Source organism: Salvia miltiorrhiza, chromosome 5 (assembly GCF_028751815.1).
Source record: "Salvia miltiorrhiza cultivar Shanhuang (shh) chromosome 5, IMPLAD_Smil_shh, whole genome shotgun sequence".
In the NCBI taxonomy this organism is placed as follows: Eukaryota; Viridiplantae; Streptophyta; class Magnoliopsida; order Lamiales; family Lamiaceae; genus Salvia; species Salvia miltiorrhiza.
The window spans coordinates 894,838-918,886 of NC_080391.1; the positions used below are offsets into that span (position 1 = coordinate 894,838).

The window sequence follows — 24,049 nt, forward strand, 5'->3', positions numbered from 1 at the left end:
GACGCCCTACTCAAGGTCAAAATCCTAATTGACGATCACCGAGATCTTAGTTATATGGGCTGACCAGACCCAGCACAATGAATCGCTCAGTCAAGTGGGAGCTTCGCCCCCAATCATGTCAACTTCTTATCTCTTATAAAGCTCTAAGTCAACTTCTAACTTAAAGCACTTACTAGTAAGTGTTTCATCATAAGTTATTGATACCATGAAAGTCCATTCTATGTTGTTCTAGCCAAGCTATCATGACTAACATCATAATCATAAGCAACATAAGTTCTTATGTGAAAAACTTAATCTCACCGCTATTGAAATAGCTCAAGTGAATCCTTAGTCTTAAAGCATTGTCTCTATGTTGTAACATCTCTATGTTAAACATTTCTATTTTACCAGTTTTTACTTAAATCGATCAAGCGGTGCTATCACGATTAACATTCTCAAAGCATTCTTGGGTGGTACTCAAACGGTTTGTAAGAGGACCCATTATTCTAGCCTAAAACGACAACATAAAGCTTTCTCATTCTTTCATACATACATACTTCTGTTTCTTTTGAAACCTTAACATATATGGACATTTAATGTCCCTTTCATGAAAACTTTGCTTATGCCGGAAAGATTCAAGGAATCTAACTCGACCATACATACATACATACATTGATTCGTTAAGGGCTCGGGTTGTCCCAAACACGAAATATATTCATTGAGTCGTTATGGGTTCGGGTAGTCCCAAACACGACAAAAAGCATTCACATAGCATCGTAAACATAAGGCGCACATTTTCTTGAAAAACTTTCATAACGTCTGAAATACATATATGTATATTTTTGAAACTATTATTGTACCTTTGTTGCGGCAGTGTGACGGCGAGCTGAGGGTTACTGACATTCTTAGAAGTCTAGAGATACTATTCTAGACTCGACATCAAAAACTTATGATTATCAGAGACATGAAAGGAAACTTATGCTCTATCTCATATTCTATCTCCTTACTCAACTCTATATAAACTCTCCACTCATCTCAAATCCTTAAGTTCAAGGATAGGTTTCAAGAAAATCATGGTTCCAAGTCTCGATTTGTCTCTCATATAAGGCTCGTCTAATCTCATTCAAACACATAGACAACACAATCACCTAAGGCCCATAAGAAAAAAAAAACACAATCAAACATTATCAAAACATGCTTTGTTTTTACACTGACTCAACTTCAAAATCTAACCTGTTCTGACTCCGACACCTCCTGGACTCGAGACTCATACCAAAAGAAAGGTCTTCGAGTCTAGTTTCATATATAAAAAAAAGTAGAGTCAAAAACTCCAAGTATTGTAGGAGATATGACTGTTTTACTACAGTCTACCATATTCGGCAGTTTTGAGCAATCTAAAACTTGGATTTTTGAAAAATAGTAAACGTTGTCAAACTGGGCTCAACTTTGGTAGATATATAGATAACCCAATAAGGTTAATATCATAAAAATTTTGAAATCTAGATCACACAGGAAGCCACTGAAATGAATGACCCTTTCTCCTGTTCTCTGAAATTCTCGGTAGTAATGTGCAGTTTAGGTTTTGTATTTTATAAAAATTAGTAAACGAAGTCCAAATGACTTGAAATTTTACCGGTGTGCTTAAGACTCATGTAGGGATTTGCTATAAAATTTTCAAAGCTATTAGACATCTAAAAACCATCGATCACAGTAGGTCAGTAGGCCTACGAAATTCACCAAAATCTCATCTCAAACTCTTAAATGCTCAACCCAACATCCTTCAATGAAAACCAATCAAAGCTCATTTTAAACACATATAGCACTTGAAAACATTCAAGCACATTATAATACTCATCATACTCAATCTTGACTCTCTTCTTACATCATAACCTCAAATCTTAAGTAAAACATTTCAACGAACGCATCATTAAAATTCTCTTCTCATTTTCGTGCTCAAAATTACTCAAATACTCAAACATGATCTCATTCATCATATAAATCATTATACACATATAGATTCCCTTTTATCATGTAAACTAAACTCTAATGAAACTTCATGTATCATCATAAAACTCTTAATAAAACATGACAAACTTTCACATAATGGTCATAAAGCAATTAGACCTCATTTTATCAATCATCGACTTCTCAAAATATGAAAACTCAAAAACTCATACAAACTAAACTAAGTCAAAAATTTCTTAGCCAACAAAAGACTTACTCAAACATAATTATACACTAATATCATGCTCAAATACATATATCTTAAGCCAAAATCACTTAAATAACACATAGGCAAAAAGTCCTGATTTTTATTAAAGTAAACTCTTTGAAATTTAATAAACACACATGATACCTTAATCCATTCATAGATCCATCAATCTTAGCCAATTAATCTCACATATAACCCATCAATTTACAAATTAGAGCATAGATACACATATCCCTAATTTTATTAAACTAACTCATATCAAAATCATCAATTGACATCATATACTCAATTTACTCCCTCCTTAGAATAATGTCTACGTTCCACATAGGCATTAAGTGCAAGGTTCTTGTTTTCATCTTTAGTGGTCCTAACTCAAATTCTAATTTAGAAATCATGTGAGAAACTGTAGTAGCTCTTCCTACAGAAGTGATTACTCTCAACTTGGGACTAGCTCGTTTTGGTTCGAGTTTGAAGGTAACATGCTTCAAACACTTAAAGAATGCAAGGCTCCTGTATTAAACAGGATTCTAACTGGTGCATCCAATATCTTGCCCATACTACCTTAAAGTCCTGCCTTAAACCAGCACTTAAAACTCAACCATCTCTTCATCAGTATCCATCTTCTGATGAGCGAACGTGATAGCTCACAGAGTTCTCAATTATACTCTACAATCGATTTCTTTCCTTGAATCAAACTTCGATAATAAGTCTCTCGCTGCTTACTGTACTCCTCGGTACATATTTCTCAAGAGTAGCCTTGAATTGTTCTCAGGTGTAGTTTACCAGTTGCTCGGGTGTTAAAGTCCTCTGACGTGCCTCTCACTAGTCTTATACATCAAGAGAATCTACTAGGATAACTCAAAAGTTGTAAGAGTTCAACCCTAGAATGACATCAAAACAAATTGTTTCAAGAGACTCAAATGAATGACCAGAGGGTAGAATGAAGTAACTACCAGGTCGAACAAAAATGACCTAGAGTAAGAACCCATCTGGCTTTTCAACCGAAAGTTGAAACACATGGGTTTATAAACCCAAAACACGTCTACTGAGATTTGGATCATGCGGACTGGCCAGGTCCAACATAATCACTCCCCAGTCACACGGGATATACTATCCCGAACTTGGAAATTCTGTGTCTTCTAAACCCTCATAATACTATACATAACAAAACTTAAGTTGATACCAGCAAGCTAAAAGCTTAAACTCAGGGTCCTATGTTCTAGACTCTTGTTTCGAAAGTTCAATATTTTTCGACTCTCCTCTCATGTTGCGGTGGTGGTGGCGGAGTATTATCCCGCCTATCCTTCACATCACACTCTTGATGATATCTTTGAGGCATTTTTGAAATCACAAAAGGAAAACTCAACTCGACCAACGCTCTAAGCATCCTCGAAACTCAAGTTCAATTTACTAACTCAACTTTAAGGAAACCTTCACGGTCACCTTAACATTCATCTGTAAGGCAATAAGCACTCACGAAATGCTAACAAAAAGACCACTCTGGTCAACCTAATATATCCATCAGTAGAATGCCTCTTTTTAGAGGACTTACATAAAGGGGTTATATAAACCCTACAAAAACCATAGTATCTATCGTAATGTCCCTTCTAAACCGACACCATTAATGGTGCTATGTCTCGGTTTAGACTTCCTACGGTAATTGTTACCAGTTAACTCATCTAGTTGCTACTTTAGCACACTAGGAACATCCATCTATTTAACATCAGTAGGGTACTATATTCGCATGCTTATCTATCAGCATGTCAAAAGCTCAAGTATCAATATCTCCTAAGTAAGTTATATACATCGCAATATAATTGAAACTAATCAAAAAACAAGGGTGTACTGCTCATACTCTCAAGATCATCCTTAGCTCTAGCCTACATCGGCTTCTCTTCTCATTCTCATCAACTCTAGCCCTCCTTGGCTACTTCTCATCCTTTCAACCCTAGCCTTCCTTGGCTCTTTCTCATCCTTTCATAGTCTATGAATATGTGTTTGAAAATCTGCTAGGGTATCTCTGTACCACATACTGTACGCCTCGTCCTCGTATCCGATCTTCCCTGAGTTCGATCTCACAACAGTCCATTTTCGTGCAGTGCCAACAGTCCTGGCCAACCTATAAGGAGAACTTAAAGGTGACTCTAGGAACTAACTCTACTTGGCTCCAGCAACAGAAATAAACAAAACATAACTTAGCAAAACTCCTACTAAGTAGTACTGTTATCTTAAAACTCAAGCTCAAAACATCTAAATTCTCATCTCGTCCCATCTTTACTCAGTAGGGAATCTCTCTAAACAATGATATTAGATCCCTTAATCTAAATCATCGTGACTCAGTAAGACAACTCAACAATTTTCTCTCAAAGCCATCTCCAAAGACTATGGCTCATGATACCTCCTCAAGTACCATTAAGGTTGCGTGAGCAAAACTCGCGTCACAAACAACTCAACATATCGTACAATATCTCATTGCAACATGCTAATAACTCATCATTAATCATGCTATTATACTCAAGCTCATAACTCAAACTCATAACTCAAACCAACAAGTACTTAAAGCAATTGCTAATTCTCTCAAGCTTTAGCTCTAAGTTCTCATTTCATCCTTCTACTTAGAAAAAAAATCTCTCTTAACAATGACATTAGATTCCTTCATCTAAATCATCGTGACTTATCACAATTGCTCAAACAATTCTCATCACAAAACATCTCAAATACATCACATCATAACTCATAATTATGCATCCTCAATCATATAACATCATATGATATAAACGCTCTCATGATTCATCATGTAACGTCAACATATGCTTTTACAACATAATAACTCATTATTAATCATGTTGTCATCCTCAAACTCAAACTATGCACCTTCAAAGTGTAACATCATAACTCATCATATAACCTCAACATCATGCTCTTCAAAATTTAATGTCAAATAAACTTTGAAATTTTACATACCTCGTTGAGTCTGGTGTGATGGTGCGCTGAGCTCACGGTTGTTAATAACTATTAGTCTAGTGACTCATTCTAGACTAAACTCAAGACTTATAATTCAGAGCTTTCCTTCGCTCTGATACCACTTTGTCACAGCCCGCCTTAACTAAGGATAGTTAAGCCGAGTGATCTACGACTAGGGATGGGGTTAAAGAAGAAGGGGAAGAAAAGGGGCATCATTTGAAACCGTAAATCTTACTTAACTTAAGAAAAACCATCGTATTTACTCATTAATACTCTTTTGAACAGTCTATGAAAGACAACATAAAACTTAATTAATATCATTAATCAAGTTATACATCATATGAAACCATTCTCTTAAGACTCAAAGTATGACATAACATACTATAACATCAACAACATCTTGCAGCGGAAAGTAGCTAGACATATGTATGAAGACATATTCTAGACAGGTTAACTATTTATTAACAACCCTGGAGACTCCGCTCATTGCAGCACCATCATCACATCAGCTCAACCTGCACATTTAGAAAACATATGCAGGGCTGAGTACAAAAGCACTCAGTGGGCACGTATGCCTAGGTATAAAAATACATGCTTCAAAACTGTAAATTGTCATGCCATCATAAACAGTACAGCAAGGGAGTTTTTCGCTAAAAAGGCCCAAGCTTACTAAGTTCATTTGTGATTCTTAAAGTTCGTCTGCAGACTGAGTTCTCTTGTAATCTATCATATCTGGAACTGTGTGCCGGAGAGGTGGCCACCTCTCACGGTCACTTGACCGGCCAACCCGCTAGATGACTCACGGTCACTGGTGTACACTAGCCCTGGCAGGATAGCTATCAACTGCTCAGGACCCGAATTCGATTGCATCATTGGCAAAGCCAAAGCAGATAGATATCATACTAAAATTTAAACATTTTATGGCAAGACAATACTTGAAATAACTTTAACTCAAATATTTTGTAACGAAATAACTTGCTCAAATGTAACATTAAACTCATTTGATAGATATATAAAACTGAAATTAACAGTTAAATCATCTCTTGCATTCATTCGTATAAGAGGCCTACGACACGCAGGGGATCTCTATATACGTATAGTAAAAGTAATGCCCACCTGATTGCAGTGTTTTGCTACTTAAGACAACGATTCTCTTTCCTTAGCGCGATAGGTTACTCAGACGCTTTTGTTTATTTGAACCTTTGATAACACGAAAACATGTGTTCGAGTGAATAATAGAAAAGATAACAACAAATGCAGTGAATCACTATTCACTCATTTCTCTAACTACCCATATTTCCTTAAACGACTATATCTAACTCATATACAATCGTTCTTCCTTTATCAAAATACTTCATGTACCTTTGAGGATGTAGGAAATTCCATTTTATTCATTTATTTATCTATTATAAATAAAGAATAATTCTATAAACATAAAACGTTTTCCTTTTCCCCATTTAATAATGCCAATCTCCAATATATATACATACACATCAATAGCTCATTTATAAACTAAAAGTGATATTTTATCAACAATAAAACTTTAAAATCCTTAATAGGAATTATTTTGAATCATTTCCATCTCAACAAAACTGTATAGATTCAACTTCAACTAATAAACTGCTTTTACTCCGAACTCGTATGGAGTCGAATTTTATTTCAATAGAAACCTCTTTGAGTCTAGTTTAATTGAAAAAAAAATGTGTTGAAAAACTCCAAGTAGTTTAAGAGATATAGCGATTTTCCCATCGCCTGCCAGATTCGGCAGTTTCTGCCAACTGAAAGTCCAGATCTTTGAAAAATAGTAAACGTTTCCGGAATGACCCCAAATTTTATATGCAGATAGATAACGCATATAAATTTATACCATAAAAATTTGAGAGCTAAATATCAACATATGGTTACTGAAATAGTTAACTTAATCATCTGCCTCACGACAGTTTCAACAGATACGGGCAGTAGACTTCTCAAATTTTAAAAGGGTAGTAAACGAAGTTCAAATAACATGAAACTTTGTACAAATATTCACCACACTCCCATCTATACCCCAGAAATTTCCCATAATATAATAGAAACGGGAATGCATCGAAATAAGGGCGTCAACTTACCCTTGTCCAAGTGAGCACTAATGGAAGTTGTTCCCCGGGGGTTTTTCTGGTCGTCGTTCCGCTATGGTGTTTAGCCGCGAAGGTCTACGACTTAGTCTTCCTCGTGCGAGGTAGATCAGGCTACACAACGGTGGTTTCTCGATCCTTTTTCGTCGTAAGGATAGTGAGAAACGAAGGCCGTAAGTTGGCCGGTGGCTAAGTCGGGAATTCGACGTTGGCCGCCGAAGGATATTGCGGCCTTTGGTCAGGAAAATATAGAGAAGGCTTTGGCCTTTCGATTGTTGGGTTTGGTAGCCTGAAGATGGAGGAACGAGTACACGTTCTCGGTTCAGAGCCTAGTGGCCGGTCGGCGAAGAAACAGCCCGGCGATTCTAATGCTGCTTTGGTGTTGTTATGGGGTTTTGGGGTTTTTGGGTGATTCTAATGCTGCTGCGAATCCTAGCAATTTATAGGCAAAACTGGAATAGTGTTACTGTAGCAAAGGTTGAAAAAAATCATGTAGCAAAACTGGAATACGTGAAAGTCCAAGGCAGCCAAAATTTTCTGCAAACCACCAACTTTTTTTTGACAAATTGTTAGCACCAACATTTTGACTAACAAGGGAATAGTGTAGGAATTGATGTGTTGGATGAAAAATCGAGACATACGTGTAGTGCCGTGATCTAGTTTCTCCTAGTTCCTGTAATAATTCTCCAATTCTCGTTTAATAAATACTCGTCGTATTTATATAAATTAAATCCTCAATCTTGAGATTTAATACGTGAAAGTCGAAATTAATTCGCGACTTAGTACTAAACATATAAAGCGTGAAATAATAAAATTATTATTAACATAAACTCGAGTTATAATTCTAGCAATTCGATTTAAATAACACGATTTATGAAATCGGTTATAAATCTAAAATTTCTAATACTATTGATTAAATCAATCAACTGGTAATGCAAGGTCTCAAACGTGTAGCTAAACCAATAATTTAATTATTGGTTTGATTCATGATTGAATATTAAATCGCAGCTCTGTATCTCTTATACAGACTTTTGCTGAAATAATATTATCTGAATAAAATAGTCACAATAAATAATTAAAAGAATTTTATAACTAATGCACATGTTTAATCTAATATATATTTAAAAGAGCGGGGCATTACAAGCAAAGCTTTGCTATCAGGTGGGTTACTTTCATATATATCAAATGAGTTTAATGTTATGTTTGAACAGTTATTTCATTGCAAAATATTTGAACTGAAAATTATTTCAACTGTTGTCTTGCCATAAATGTTTCAATGTTTGGTATGATATCTATCTGATGTGGCTTTGCCAGTTATTATGCAATCGAATTCGGGTCCTGAGCAGTTGATAGCTATCCTGCCAGGGCTAGTGTACACCAGTGACCGTGAGTCATCTAGCGGGTTGGCCGGTCAAGTGACCGTGAGAGGTGGCCACCTCTCCGGCACACAGTTCCAGATATGATAGATTACAAGAGAACTTAGTCTGCAGACGAACTTTAAGAATCACAAATGAATTTAGTAAGCTTGGGCCTTTTTAGCGAAAAACTCCCTTGCTGTACTGTTTATGATGGCATGACAATTTACAACTTTACGAAGCATGTTATATTTCATAGTAGGCATATGTGCCCACTGAGTACTTTTGTACTCAGCCCTGCATATATTTCTAAATGTGCAGGTTGAGCAGCTGCCGATGGTGATGAAGTGACGAGCGGGACTCTTTTGTCTTATTATGTATTAATGAACTCTAGGGTTACATGTCTTCATACATGTAATCAGAACCTTATTCCGCTGCGTACTCAGAAGTTTTATGTTATTTTGGATAAGTCGGAGTTATCCGAACTTACTAGTTATTTGAGTCTATACGACTAAAACTCCGTTATATTATAAATATCCCTGTTGTTAACAATGATGAAATGCGATCCTTTCTTGTTTAATTATTCCCCTTTCTACCCCGCTTCTAATCTCCCTTCATTAGTCACGGTTTCCCCGGCTTAATTATCCTTAATTAGGGCCGGTCGTGACAGTTAACATGATTGAATTAATAATGTGAAAATTGTCAATATACTGCGTGGAACATGAATTTTGTTGTGCAAATGTAAATATATTCTACCATGTAAGGAAGAACATCTGCTTCAAATTAAAGTCCCTTTACTATAATAATAAAATGACATTAGTTACACATTCGAATTATATTAACAATATTAGTTAAACGTGCACGTTGTTTCTGCTAGTAAAATTATAAAGACCTTGAAAAAAAAGTTATATATATATAGAAGCACTTAATGAAAGAAAAATATAAATACAATCACGTTAGGTGTTTTGCCTTGAATAAATAGATAGAACTGTCAATTAGTAGATGATCTTTTGAGGTCATTGCTGACGTCAAATTGATGATGTCATAATTATTAAAATTTAAAGGCTTGCTGACATCTAAATTAACTATATATAGAGACTTGCATATGTGTATTAATTTAATTAGTTTCTATTCTTCAATGTATCTAGCTGCCCCAAAAGTCGTTCTCCGTCATTTTGATGGGATGAGATCCAGTTCGCACAATTTTATGTGTGTCATTGTGTCCCATGCTTATATCTATTAATTTTAAAAAAAAATTATTAAAATAAAATTTATTATAATATTATAAATTATATTTAATTTTTATTTCAAAAAATTAAATTTTTTAAGAAGTATATACCACGACTTTAAATTTATCTATCTATTATTAGCTAATAAAAGTGAAATTAAATGATAAAAAATAATTATATATCCTAAATTGATGGAATAAACCCCAATTAATAATCACAAAATTAAACTAAAGCATACAAAGTTGAAATTGAAGAAAAAAATATATATGAAAATAAATAAAATTGAAAGTGGGACAAAATGAGACATAATTAAAGTGTGATACACTGAATCTCATTGCCATTTTACCTTGTTTTACAAAATTTGATTTGCCTAATATGTCCCTATTTCTTAATCTATTTAAGGAGAATAGTGTGTATTATTATTATTATTATTATTATTATTATTATTATTATTATTATTATTATTATTATTATTATTATTATTATTATTATTATTATTATTATTATTATTATTATTATTATTATTATTATTATTATTATTATTATTATTCTAATCTTTTCTTATTTATTGTCATAATAATGAACATAAAAGAATTCAACTCCAATCACAATTCTAAACAAGTTCGATTTTATCTATATTTATCACATATAAATCTATTATTTAAATCCAAGACTTATTAATTTTTTAAACAAATTTACTATATAGATTCAATAAATTTATAAAGAAAAACTCAACGAAGTATGTTATTAAGTCCTACTAAAATCTAAATCTGTATACGCAAAAAGATTCGAAAAATACATAAACACATTGAGGAAATACTTTTTAGTTAGATAAATAATATCAAATAATAGTATTGTAATCCTTCTACGAAAATAAAATTAGTAAAGTTAAATTACATAAATAATTTGATTGGATAAAAAGGCAAAAACATGGGTGAGACTGATCGAGTGTATGGAAGAGAGGGTCGAGGAAGGGTGGGTCAGCAGGGTCTGGGCGCAGGTCGCGAGTCTCAGGCCGGTTGAAAAATATGGATAATTCAAATTAATTATTGTTGTGATGAAAAAATAATTTTTTTTCCGCGATGATTGTCATTTTTACCCACGAGAGCTTGTATTTTTCATTTATTTGGTCAAGTAATTATTATCGTAAGATAAGGTAACCATTGATATGAAGAAATGTAATGTTTCAATAAATATCATAATATATATATATAAAAAAAGCAAAAAAATATTGTTGCAACTAAGAATTGAACCTACGAGACATGATAGATGAAGGAGCGTACCACTAAGCTAACAAATGTTATTTGTAGAGTTGCAGATACTTTTTATTTATGCGCTCCTGTTGAGAACCAATCTCATGTAAGACCAAATCATATAGAAAAGTTACACATCAATATAAAGGATATTTCATTTAATTCTATTCATCTAATTAATTCGCAATTTGGATTTGAAGTTTTTATACTGACTTCTAGGGTGTTAATTTAAGTTCTATTTTTATTCCTACAAAAATTCTATTATTATTACTATAGATATTATTTCAATTTAATACTATTAAGGGTATTTGGTGTATAAATACATGAACTTTACTCATTTTTCGGTATTTAACATGAACTTTAAATCCTAGATATAAATACATGAACTTTACTCACTTTCTAATATTTAATATGAATTTTAAAATATAGTTATAAATACGTGAACTTTAAAGTTATTCAATTTTTGACTCGTTTTTTTTTTTCTTTTTCAAATCAAAGTTGACTTAGAATGCCTGAATCTTGACGTGGACAATTTCTCGCTATAAAAATTAAACTTTACTAAATTCGTTGTCTATAGACAACTAAGTTACTACATTTGTTGTCTATGTTATGTTGTCTGTATATATGCGTTTTTCTTGTAGTGTTCTTCACATTAATAGGTACAACCACATCATAAAATTATACTTTATGATCACTTTTGCTGCATGAACTAAAAAAATGGCCCATTTTCACATTATTCAACCGTGTAAATATAAATCTATTGTGTATGTGTCAAACATTCTTTTTACTTACACGATAGAATTCATGTTACATGGTTGAACTAATAATGTGAAAATTGTCAATATACTGTGTGGAACATGAGTTTTGTTGTGCAAATGTAAATATATTCTACCATGTAAGGAAGAACATCTGCTTCAAATTAAAGTCGCTTTATTATAAGGGTGCGTTCTCTTTGGTTGTAAATTTTATCATGAGAATTAAAACGAGGGATAAACAAAATTTCACCCTTTAAATTCTTCATTTCTTTTCCCTCATTTCCTACTTGACCTTTACCTATTCCTCATTTTCACTACAAATAAGGGATAATATTATCCCTCCATTTTTTGTGTGATAATATTTTGTAGTGAAAAGGAGGAATGGGTAAGAGTTAAGTAGGAAATGAGGAAAAAGAAAAGAATAATTTAATGAGTGAAATTTTGGTTATCTCTCATTTTCCTATGATAAATTTAGAAACAAAGAGAACGCAAATGAAATTAGTTACAAGCACATTCGAATTATATTAATTTTACATGCACGTTGTTTTTGCTAGTAAAATTAAAGGACCTTGAAAAAAAAGTTACAAAGCACTTAATGAAAGAAAAATATAACAAACATGTTAGGTGTTTTGCCTTAAATAAATAGATAGAAGTGTCAATTTTATATCTAGTAGATGATCTTTGAGGTCATTGCTGACGTCAAATTGATGATGTCATAATTATTACTCTTGCTGACATCTAAATTAACTATAGAGTGTGTATTTAGCTGCCCCAAAAGTCGTTTACCGGTCATTTTGCTGAGTACTAGTGTGACTCCACACACATATTCATCAAATTTAATAATTCTAAAAAGTCCATTATCTCCATTCTCGATCGTTCCTTTCCTGCAAATTTGGTTTGCCTATAATCTCCTTACTTTTTAATCAATTTTAAAGACAAAGTATAATCTCCTTATTATTATTATTATTATTATTATTATTATTATTATTATTATTATTATTATTATTATTATTATTATTATTATTATTATTATCATACACATGTATAAAATTTTGTTTCATTTTTTATCCACTTTCTTAATTGAAGTTAATTATTAACAATTAATAGTATTATAAATTTATGTTCTTATCATATATATATATATATATATATATATATATATATAATATAAATAAGAGGTTTACATCGATTCATCACCATTGTCATAATTTTAGGTTTTTGATTCACATTATAACTACTCCCATCACTCTCATATCATTAATGATTGACAACTCCATATAAGTGGGAAGACTTTTGTGAGTCTTCTGCATGACGACCTGTGATTCTCTTGTGCTACGGTCATATGCAATTTTGAATATTTATTTGTATTATTCCTTCAATTAAATTGTTGGCTTATTTAATTTCTAATTTTGTGTCACATAATTAGATTATAAATCCTAAGTGCCTGCAGATTTATTGTCGCATGGCGGTTAGTTTAGCCTAAAGTCCAGTAGTATTAAATTAATTAGTGTGTGTGTGTTGGCCTAGCGGTTGGTGGTTCGTGGGTGTTCGAGTTCGCCGTTGCGTAATTTTAAATGTCTTTATTTATTTGTGTAATTTATCAAAGAAAACAAAATTAATTAATTAAGCTTGTCTCATGGGGGTGCGGAAACAAATTTAAGATTCTTTATTGTCAATTTGTGCGACTTTAATTATTTATTGCATACACAGATGAAGAATACGTGGCACTCTTAATGGTCTAAAACTGTCCAATGTTAGTGAGTATATATATTTTCTTTATATAAACTCTAAATCCTAAACCCTTAGAACATATATTTGGTATGATGAAATGGAATGAGACGACAGATAATGAAAAATAGGTAGGAATGGAATGAATGAAGGAAATGATGATTGATGACAACCCTTGAGCAATCGAGAATGAGCTAGTATTCTCATACAAGGAGTGGTGATTGGTAAGAAAAATGTACCAAATAAAGGAATGGACTAGAGATAGGAATCACCATTTCATTTCTCCTTCCATCCCATCATACCAAGCATGCATGTTCTTAATATATATTGTTATATATCCAGGGGCGGAGCCAGACTTTCGATTCAGGGGGGTCCAATTTTTTTAAAAGAAAATTAATAATTAAATTAAAAAATAAAATAAACTAAATTAAATTAAGTTAAAATAAATGATAATCAATAACACAATTCTAATATTATTTAAATTATAAAAAACACATTTTAACAAATTTTCAAGCTCATATTCATGTTACGATGTATTTTACAATAAAATTACTAAATAGGAGTATTGAATATTATATATAGTGCAAATACATGATAAAGTCTCTTTCTATTGGAGAAATTTTTAATTGAAATGTTACGAAACGATGTCGTTTAGGCCTTACAAAAACGTCGTCGTCTTTACTTATCCACGTAAGCTCAAATTCAACACTCTAGCGATCGAAAAAATTGGGGGACGAAATTGCAAAACTTGAAAAAATAGTGATTTAATTCGCCACACTCAAAAGACATTAAAATTGCAAATTCAAAATAGTTTGTGATTTTATTTTCCAAAATCACATGAAACTTTGTAAGGCAAAGTAACATTCAATATCTAATTCAAAAAAGAAATTTCTAGAATCAAATCCAAGCATGATATGCATAAATTAATTATGTGTTTACTTATTATAAACATCTTAACTCTAAAGCTTACATATCAGTTACAATATAAAATAGCTCAACAAGATAATGATGTAGATAAAATTAAATATTTTTTTTATTTTTAATATAAAATTACGAAAATATCCTAGTATTTTTAAAAATCCCAGGGGGGCCCAGTGACCCCCCTGCCCCACCCCTAGCTCCGCCAATGTATATATCAATCATTCACGAATACAATAAAGGATGTGAATTGGCTTATAGACAATACAAATTAAATTGTTGTCTGTAAATGTTTTAGACAACAATTTTTAACTTGTGTTGTTTGTAACCACTTAAAAAATTTGATTATAGACTACGTGAATTAAAACTTTATTGTCTATAATAGCTATAGACAACAAGTTGTAAAGTTTGTTGTCCATAACTGCCTAAAAATATATATGCTAATACACAACAAAATTAAACTTTACTAAATTCGTTGTCTACTATATTTGTTCTCTATGTTATGTTGTCCGTATATATATGTTTTTCTTGTAGTGTTCTTTCACATTAATAGGTACAAACACATCCCAAAGTTATAAGTTTTGCGATCACTTTTGTTGCATATATAAGCTAAAAAAATTTGCCAATTTACACATTAATATTCAACCGTGTAAATATAAATCTATTGTGTATATATGTATCAAACATTCTTTTTACTTGCACGATAGAATTCATGTTACATGGTTGAATTAATAATGTGAAAATTGTCAATAAACTGTGTGGAACATGAGTTTTGTTGTGCAAAAATGTAAATATATTCTGCCATGTAAGGAAGAACACATCTGCTTCAAAAGTCGCTTTACTATAATAATAAAATGACATTAGTTACACATTTGAATTATATTAATAATATTAGTTAAACGTACACGTTGTTTCTGCTAGTCTATACCTATATATATTATAAAAGAGCCTTGTTTTACAAATTTTAATTTGCTTATTAAATCCCTCATATATACTTAATTTAAGGTCAATTGTGTAATTAATTTAATATATTATACATATATATAATAAATCTAAAAATATATTATGATTTACTATGTTTTATATTTTAATAGTAATTATTTAAGTAGTATTATTCATTAGATCGAACTCTTCATCCACATCCATTACAATTTTTTATTTAATAATTTATAAATACATTACAAAGGATTTATTTATTTATTTTATTAGAAGTTTGATTTTGCTAGAATAATAGGAATTGTAATTAATTATGCAAAGATTGAATAAAAATAATTTTATATTAAATTTAGATGATTTTTTTTTTTCAATTTTATGATCGTATTAATATAATTTTCGAACATGGTCCAATAATTGGTTCAAAAATGTATTTAAATGATAAATGTTACGATAAAACAAATTAAACAAAACATATAAATTTGCACTCATAAAAGTATTTATTAAAATAATTCTTTTTTACGTGCGAATGCACGTCATCTACGCTAGTAAAAATAAAAGGACCTTGAAAAAAAAAAGTTATAGAAGCACTTAATGAAAGAATTAAAAATATAAATACAGTGTTTTGCCTTGAATAAATTGTAACGCCCCAATTTTCATAAACTTTTCAAACTAAAATCTTGAAGAACTAATAGTTAAAAATAAAATTCCTTGACTATCAAAATTTAAACTAATTTAAAATCAACTTGCTAAAACTAAAGTAGTAACATGAAAAAAATAAAATAAAACAATAACTTAAAACTTAACAAGTTCAACTTAAATTTTCTATGCAAAATCTTTATTTCTAATCATTCTCGACTTCCATGGCCACCTCGACTCCAGAACTGCAAAACTGAGAAGATAAGGGATGAGCATATTGAAAATATACTCAGTGAGGAACATAACAAATATCCACATACGTCACATACGTAATTAAATCACATTATCATACTTGCAAACATACGCTCAGAGACCGAAGCCCCTTGACAAACATTATCATAGTTTGAGTCGATGGCTTAAGTCCCATGACCAAACACATACATAGATCAATGGCTTAGGTCCCATGATCGCACATAACAACATAGATCAATGGCTTAGGTCCCATGATCGCACATAACAACATAGTCATAAGATGCACGTAAACAAGTAATCAAACGCGATAAAAAAATATATATATAACAATATGAATAAGCGTAAAATCCCTCACCTTAATATCGTAGACAATAAAGTCTACAAATTCTGGAATGGAAAACTTAAATGCACCGCACCTAATCACATAAAATTCAAATAATAGCATATAAAGGCCTAAACAATGAACTAAAAATAATAATTTAAATCTATAAAACTTATTCTCGTAAGATCATTAATATTATTAGTCTAAATGAGTAAAAAAATAAACCTTATCTAATATTAATCCAATATTAACCTAAGTTCAAATTAATAATCCAGGCCTAAGTATTAATGAAATTCTATCTCAAATCTATGAAATTGTATGTATATATATGATTATAGGAAAAGATAAAAGTTCTGCAGACATACTAATCTTATGAAAACTTTAAGAATTAAACGAGTTTTGTAATTAGAGAAATTATTATTCAAATTATTATAGAACTAAATCACTTAATCTAAACTCGCAACTACTATTATTAAATGTGTTTACAAGAAAGGACAAATAACAATCCTTAGTTAAAAAAAGAGTAGCCGCCACTTTTTGTTGTGATGTGGAAAAATAATGAAACAAAATAAAAGGACTAATGTTAACAAGTAAATTAATATTACGTCAAATATTTAATACAACTTTAAAACCATAAAAAAAAATCAAAAGAAAAGAAAAGGGCAATCTTAACTATCATCATTACCAATTAGAACATAAAACTTCACTTTATTCCTCTTCTTGTTCTGTTCGTATGTAAAAAAATAAAATACTGAAGTTTATTGAAAAGAATTTAAAGACTTACCAATTAAAAAAAAAAAAAAACTCTTACTCGACGTGAGGAAAAATATTTAGAGCTACGTATGTGTGAGTTCTTAGGGTAAATATTAATTGTGTCTCTATTTTTTCAAAGAGTTTGATAAGTATAAAGATTGTATCATATGTATATCTCCTAATAAAATTAAGAATAAAAATGATAAAAGAGTTCTAATTCTAATAGGAATCCAAGTAATAATAATAATAATAATAATAATAATAATAATAATAATAATAATAATAATAATAATAATAATAATAATAATAATAATAATAATAATAATAATCTTGATAAAATTAATGGTGCATATCTATCTATATATATCATATAATTATCTAAAACTAATAAATTGTACAAGAAAAAAAATATTAATAATTAAACTTATATAATAAATGTAAATATTTGGGGTGTTACATAAATAGATAGAAGTGTCAATTTTATATCTAGTAGATGATCTTTTGAGGTCATTGCAGACGTCAAATTGATGATGTCATAATTACTCCCTCCGTCTCACAAAAACATGAACGTTTTTCCATTTTGGGGTGTCTCACAAGAATATGAACCTTTCCGTTTTAGTACATCATGGTCCACCACTACTTTTTCTTAATTAATTCATTACTCTCACAACACCTTTTAAAGTGGGACCCATTTTCCACTTACTTTAACTATCAACTAACATTTCTTAAAACCCGTGCATTTCTCTTTGTTCATGTTTTTGTGAGACGGAGGGAGTATTAAAATTTAAAGGTTTGCTGACATCTAAATTAACTATAGAGACTTGCGTATGTGTATGAGGTCATTGCATTCACGATATTGTTTCCATTTTTGTCATTTTGATCCGTCCACAATATCATTTACACGCCTATTTATAATATATAGTAGGGTCCACAAATTCCAGTAGTCACAACAATAGTGGGACCCAAACTCGATCCACTCTCAACAATATCCAATACCATCAACTATACGCGTCGTCGACAAAGTGGAAACAGAACAGTATATTGTAATATAAATGCCATAGAAAGTAGGAAGCTATATATTAAAAAGTAGGCCCCGCATGCAATAGATGAGTGTAAACAAACTAGTATAAATACAAGGCAACCTCACATTCTCAATCCACCACATCCTAAAGCAAAAACCATTATCTTCAAGAAACCCTAGCTAGCTAGCCATGACCGACTTCACCTACAACTTCTTGCAACTGCCGGACCTGGTTTACGAAGGCGACGCCCACAGCTACCTCGTCCTCACGAAAATCGACGCCTCCGGCAACCCGCTGAAGCACAGCTACGGCCGAATCATCCACAGCGATCCGGTGCAACTCTGGTCAACCCCTAACGAGAAAGCCGACTTCGAAACCACCGTGAAATTCATCCCGAGCAGCAGCAACTACAGCCCGGCGGACGGCCTCGTCTTCTTCATGGTCCCCGTCGGCCACAACTTCCCGAGCGACCCCGATGGCGGAAACCTTGGAATCTACCCGGGTCCCCACTGCCCCAAAGTGTTTGCCGTGGAGTTCGACATCTTCCCCAACAATGAGTGGGACCCGCCTTACCCACACGTCGGGATCAACATTGAAACTAGGGCTTCCCAATATAACGTTCGGATTCCGGAGCCGTTCATGGGGAATGAGGTGACCTTGAGGATCAACTACGTCGCCAGCGAAGGACGCATCTACGTCAATGTCTCCAACGGCACAGAAAGCAAAGAGTTCCACAACACCAAGCCCTTGGACTTGAGCTCTTTTCTTCCTGAGCAGGTTCAAGTCGGGCTCGCCGGCTCCACCGGCGATTTGGTCGCCAAACACGACGTCAGTTTGTGGGGTTTCAGCTCCAATCTCGTTAAGAATGGAGCATAGATTCCATTCGTCTGAATTTGCGATCGTATCGTCCACGTCCATTTCCATTGTGTGATTTTGTGTATGTGTGTGTGCTTCATATATACTATATAATAAGGACTAGCGATCGATCGACTACTCTACTCTTGTCTTGTGTGTGTATGGATTGAAATATATATGAATGAAATGCTTTTTACTTTATTATTTCTCTGAGAACCGTTACATATAAAGTAGGTGCAGTCTCAACAAAAAAATTGTGAATTGTTTATAGGCCCAGCGTAAATAACTTAATTTGTAGGTTCAGTTCAGAGTTCTCACAATAAGAAAGTTTTCATTTAAACTCGCCTATAAATATATATATAAGGTGAGTTTAAACTCATTCTTGTGCAATTGCGGTGTAATAGGCTCGACCAAGCTACAAGTCATACATATATTGTCGTTGTGTTTAAAGGACTAAGGTGCGTATATTTGTTAATTGCTGAATCCTATTTCTTCTCAGGCTGTGAAATTTAAACCCTGATGAAGAAAATTACACAAACCAAGTCTAATGGTGTCCATAAATATGTGGAGTCATGACTTTGAGTGGCCTGAAAAAATTAAGGCGTATAATTTGTTCAAAATTGAAATGTGGAGATATTATCAAAGTTCGTGTATTATTTAAAAATTAATCCTTTTAACATATAGTTGATTCTTGGTCACATCACATCTTCATCACAATCTTATCTTTTGTTCATATCATAATCAAGTGAAAAATAAATAACTTCTTTGGAAAAAATTTGAGAACCTCACCTTGTGCTATCAAATTACATCTCCTTCCATATGTTGAAATTAACTGGCAAATTTTAAGTTAATTAATTATACTCCGACTTAGGCACAGTTCTATTCTCAAATTCTCAATAATTAATCAATCAATTTAAATATTGTAGGTTTCTTAATAGTCGACACATGTCTTGTGAAGCATTAGTTGACATAAAAGCATTTATCATCCTACAACTTTGGTTTAACCAATTTAAAAATTTCAATAAAAATATTACTCCCTCCATCTCATAACAAGTCCACTTTCTTTTCAACACGGGAATTTAGATGGGATGATTAAAGAGTAAATTAAACGATAAAAAGTGGTGAAGCCCACTTTTATTTTGTGAGATGAATAGAATTTAGGTGGAGATAATTAAAGGATAAAAGATAAAAAGTGGTGGAGTCGCGCTTCCTTTTTTAGAAAGTAGACACTTGTTATGAGATAAGTCAAAAAGAAATGTAGACACTTGTTATGGAAATCATGGAGTCTCTAATATGACGGAGGAAAGTGGATTAATGTGATTATGCCTTTAATGGGAGAATTTCTAGAGATATTGTTATCAATTACTATTATTTTTTATTTTTTTTATTTAAAAGACATTATATGGTTGGTTACCCCAATATAATAGTGTTACCGAAATATAATATGCTTGTATCTCAATATACCATAGATTTCTTAATTGATCCTCAAAACTTATTTGACGCTATTTTATTTTAGAAATCTACAAAAATACGTATGTCTCTTAATATTAATACGTATGCAGAAGAATACTCATATTAAAAGTCTTCCGACATATGGATTTGTCAATCATTAATGATATTAGAATTAAAGTGATTCATGGGAGTAGTTGTAATGTGAATCCCAAATCCTAAAATTATGACGATGGTACGTGATGAATCGATGTAAACCTCATTTAGTTGATTTATATATTTAAAAAACAACAAAAATTTATAATACTATTAAGGGTATTTGGTGTATAAATACATGAACTTTACTTATTTTTTGGTATTTGGTGTATAATACATGAATTTCAAAACATAGTTATAATTATGTGAACTTTAAAGTTATTGAACTTTTGACTTTTTTTTTTCAAATTAAAGTTGACTTGGAATGCTTACATAATCTTGACATGGACAATTTCTCGCTGTAAAAATTAATCTTCATCGTTCAATTTTTGGCCTGCTTTTATATTTTGAATTTCTGGTTTGGCTTTCTGAATGACGAAATTGACTTTCTCAAATATTAAAGACGAAATTGGCTTTCTGAATTTGTGAAATTTATAGATAAATTTTTATCGTTGACTTTCATATTTGTATTATGCCTTCAAATTATCGGCTTGTTTCATTTTTCATTTTTGGTCACATAATTAGGCATTACAAATCCTCCTAAGTGCATGACATATTTAGCCTATATATATAAAAAAATAGTTTCAATAAGAAAGAGATAAAATTTTATTTTTGACTAATTCCATGTTCATAGGAATAAGAAATACTAAGAAGGAGGGAAGGAATGGCTAATTCCTTGTTCCTGAATATGTACATTCCATTGGGATTATAGACATAGGAATCATCAATCCATTCTCGTTCCTTTCCTGCAAATTTGGTTTGCCTATTATCTCCTTACTTTTTAATCAATTTTAAAGACAACAACATCATCATCATCATCATCTTAATCATGGATTGTTTCATTTTTTATCCAATTTCTTAATTGAAGTTAATTATTAACAATTAATAGTATTACAAATTTTTGTTTACACTACAATTTTAATTATTTATGCATTCTGAGGCATAAACGAAAGATGCAAAATGCAAAATTCTCCAAATTTTGTGTATTTTGCGGCTATTAACCCTAAAAAATGATGGGTAATTATCATAATTTGGCAAATGTTTATGATTGGAGTGAGATTCTTATATAATAATAATATTAAAAATAATATATTGTTAAATTTGTAGTAACAAAAACTAAGTAAAAATAGTTTCATTAGGAAAGAAATAAAATTTTATTTTTGGCTAATTCCATGTGCATGAGAATAAGCAATACTAAGAGGGAGGGGATGAATGACTAATCCCATGTTCCTGAGAATGGGCATTCCATCAAGAATAATGAATGGACGTATAGTATTAGTAGGAATCATCAATTCATTTATTAAATTGAGGTTTATTATAAAGTGAAAAAGAAAAAACATCCCTTGAAAGCACAAGATGCAGACTAAGGGCACAAAACTTAAAAAGCGAAGGAGAACAACTCAAAAAGGAAAGTCAGGATCATTATCCAAATCATCCGACCAACGCCTATGGACGACATTATTCATTGCAGTCATACTAGGCCTATTGGTGACGTCAACCACAAACTCCATCGGTTTGTTACCCATTTCTTCCGCATTCCTGAGACGACTTTTAATACAACCTTCCGGAATTGCATGTATAGGCTCTCGTCCCTTTACCGAGCCCTTTGGACGACCACGTCCGCGCTTCTGCTCCGAGAGCAACTGCATCCCCTGATTAACTTGCTCCTCTAACCTAATAATACGACTCGCCATGTCATCCGGAGAAGAAATGGATTTATTATCAAAATCAACTTCCTTAATCGGCGAATTAACCCGCTGAATCTTCTGCCCCAACTACCGGTTGTTGCTCTACCACTGCTCCACTATTCGTTCCAGAATCCAACTCCAAAGTTCCCTCTACATTCGAGCCCTCCTTATCCCTAGCCTTGTCCGTGTGAGGCGACCCATCATTTTCTTCCTCATGTAAAGGCTCTGCTTCATAATTGGAGTCCGCAATGATAGTCTCCTCCACTTCCTCATCCTCATCCTCATCCTCATCTAGCGCTTGATATCGGTTAGCATCCCCCGCCAGAGGGAGATCATTTTTCTTAAAAGGTGCCGCGTCTAGAAGATCAGGACCTGATAGAGGTTTAAGAATATCAACTTTGGGCTGCCATGCAGGAGTCGGACCCTCTCCCTTATCAAGATTCTTCACAACCACAGCAGGAGGCTCAGTGATCTTTTGCTTGCTCGTGGCCCTATCAGCTCTCCGGCATTTATCCGTTGAATGACCTGTAAGTTTACAACACGAGCAAAAAAGGGGCATAGATTCAAAACCAAACTCAATGTAGAACGATCTATCGCCGTCATCAATGTACATCGAGTTGAGAATAGGCAAAGCCATGTCAAGTTCCACCAAAACCCGCGCAAAGTGTCCCACATGACCAGTTGCGGATTTGAAACAGGAATTTCGGCGACCAACTCGGCGGTCGCCGTTTAGGTCGCCGAATTTTGACTGCTGCGCGCGACGTTTTTGTTTTGGCCATAACTTTCTCGTCCGATCTCCGATTTATGATCCGTTTGCGCTCACGAACTCGTATCGAGACGATCTACAACTTCTATTTCAGCATAGGTTTCCAAATTCGAACTCAATAAACCTGTAAATTCCTTCAAAGTTCGAGTAAGAATCATGTTTCACAAGATAAATCAATTTAAGCACAAAACAATCATCCAACACTCAATTTCCTATAAAATTAACATCATATGAACATTAAAAACCATGGAAATATGAGTGTTATCAACTCCCCCAAACTTAAGCCATTGTTCGTCCTCGAATAATGGGAAGAATAAAATCAATAACACGAATGGGTAAGAAATCTAGCCATCAATGCCTCCGAAAGATAAAGAATGACAGAATTCTCAAATCCTCAACAATTAAGCACAAAATTCACCAATAAACACAACCTATAGAAAAATCAACCTTGACATTCCAAACAATTGAATCTCACAAGGTATGTGTATCACTCAACTCTCAATTTGATGGAACGGGACGTGTATACTCTCATCGAATTCAATGCAATGCAGATCTCTTACCATAGGCTTGCCAATCGTCTACAATCTCCATCGCTAAAAGTGTGCCAGAACTAAGATCAAATAGGTCTTTATTTTCAGGTTATAATGTAGGGACATTGGTTAAGGTAG

At 32.6% G+C, this 24,049-nt stretch overlaps 1 protein-coding gene across 1 annotated transcript; it reads left to right on the forward strand.

Annotated features, from left to right (window-relative positions):
* The first annotated feature begins 18,617 nt into the window (after positions 1-18,617).
* Positions 18,618-19,304, forward strand: LOC131024732 (agglutinin-2-like). The gene has a single exon (XM_057954270.1). It carries the CDS (start codon positions 18,618-18,620, stop codon positions 19,302-19,304), a length of 687 nt encoding a protein of 228 aa, XP_057810253.1.
* Positions 19,305-24,049: the final 4,745 nt, after the last annotated feature.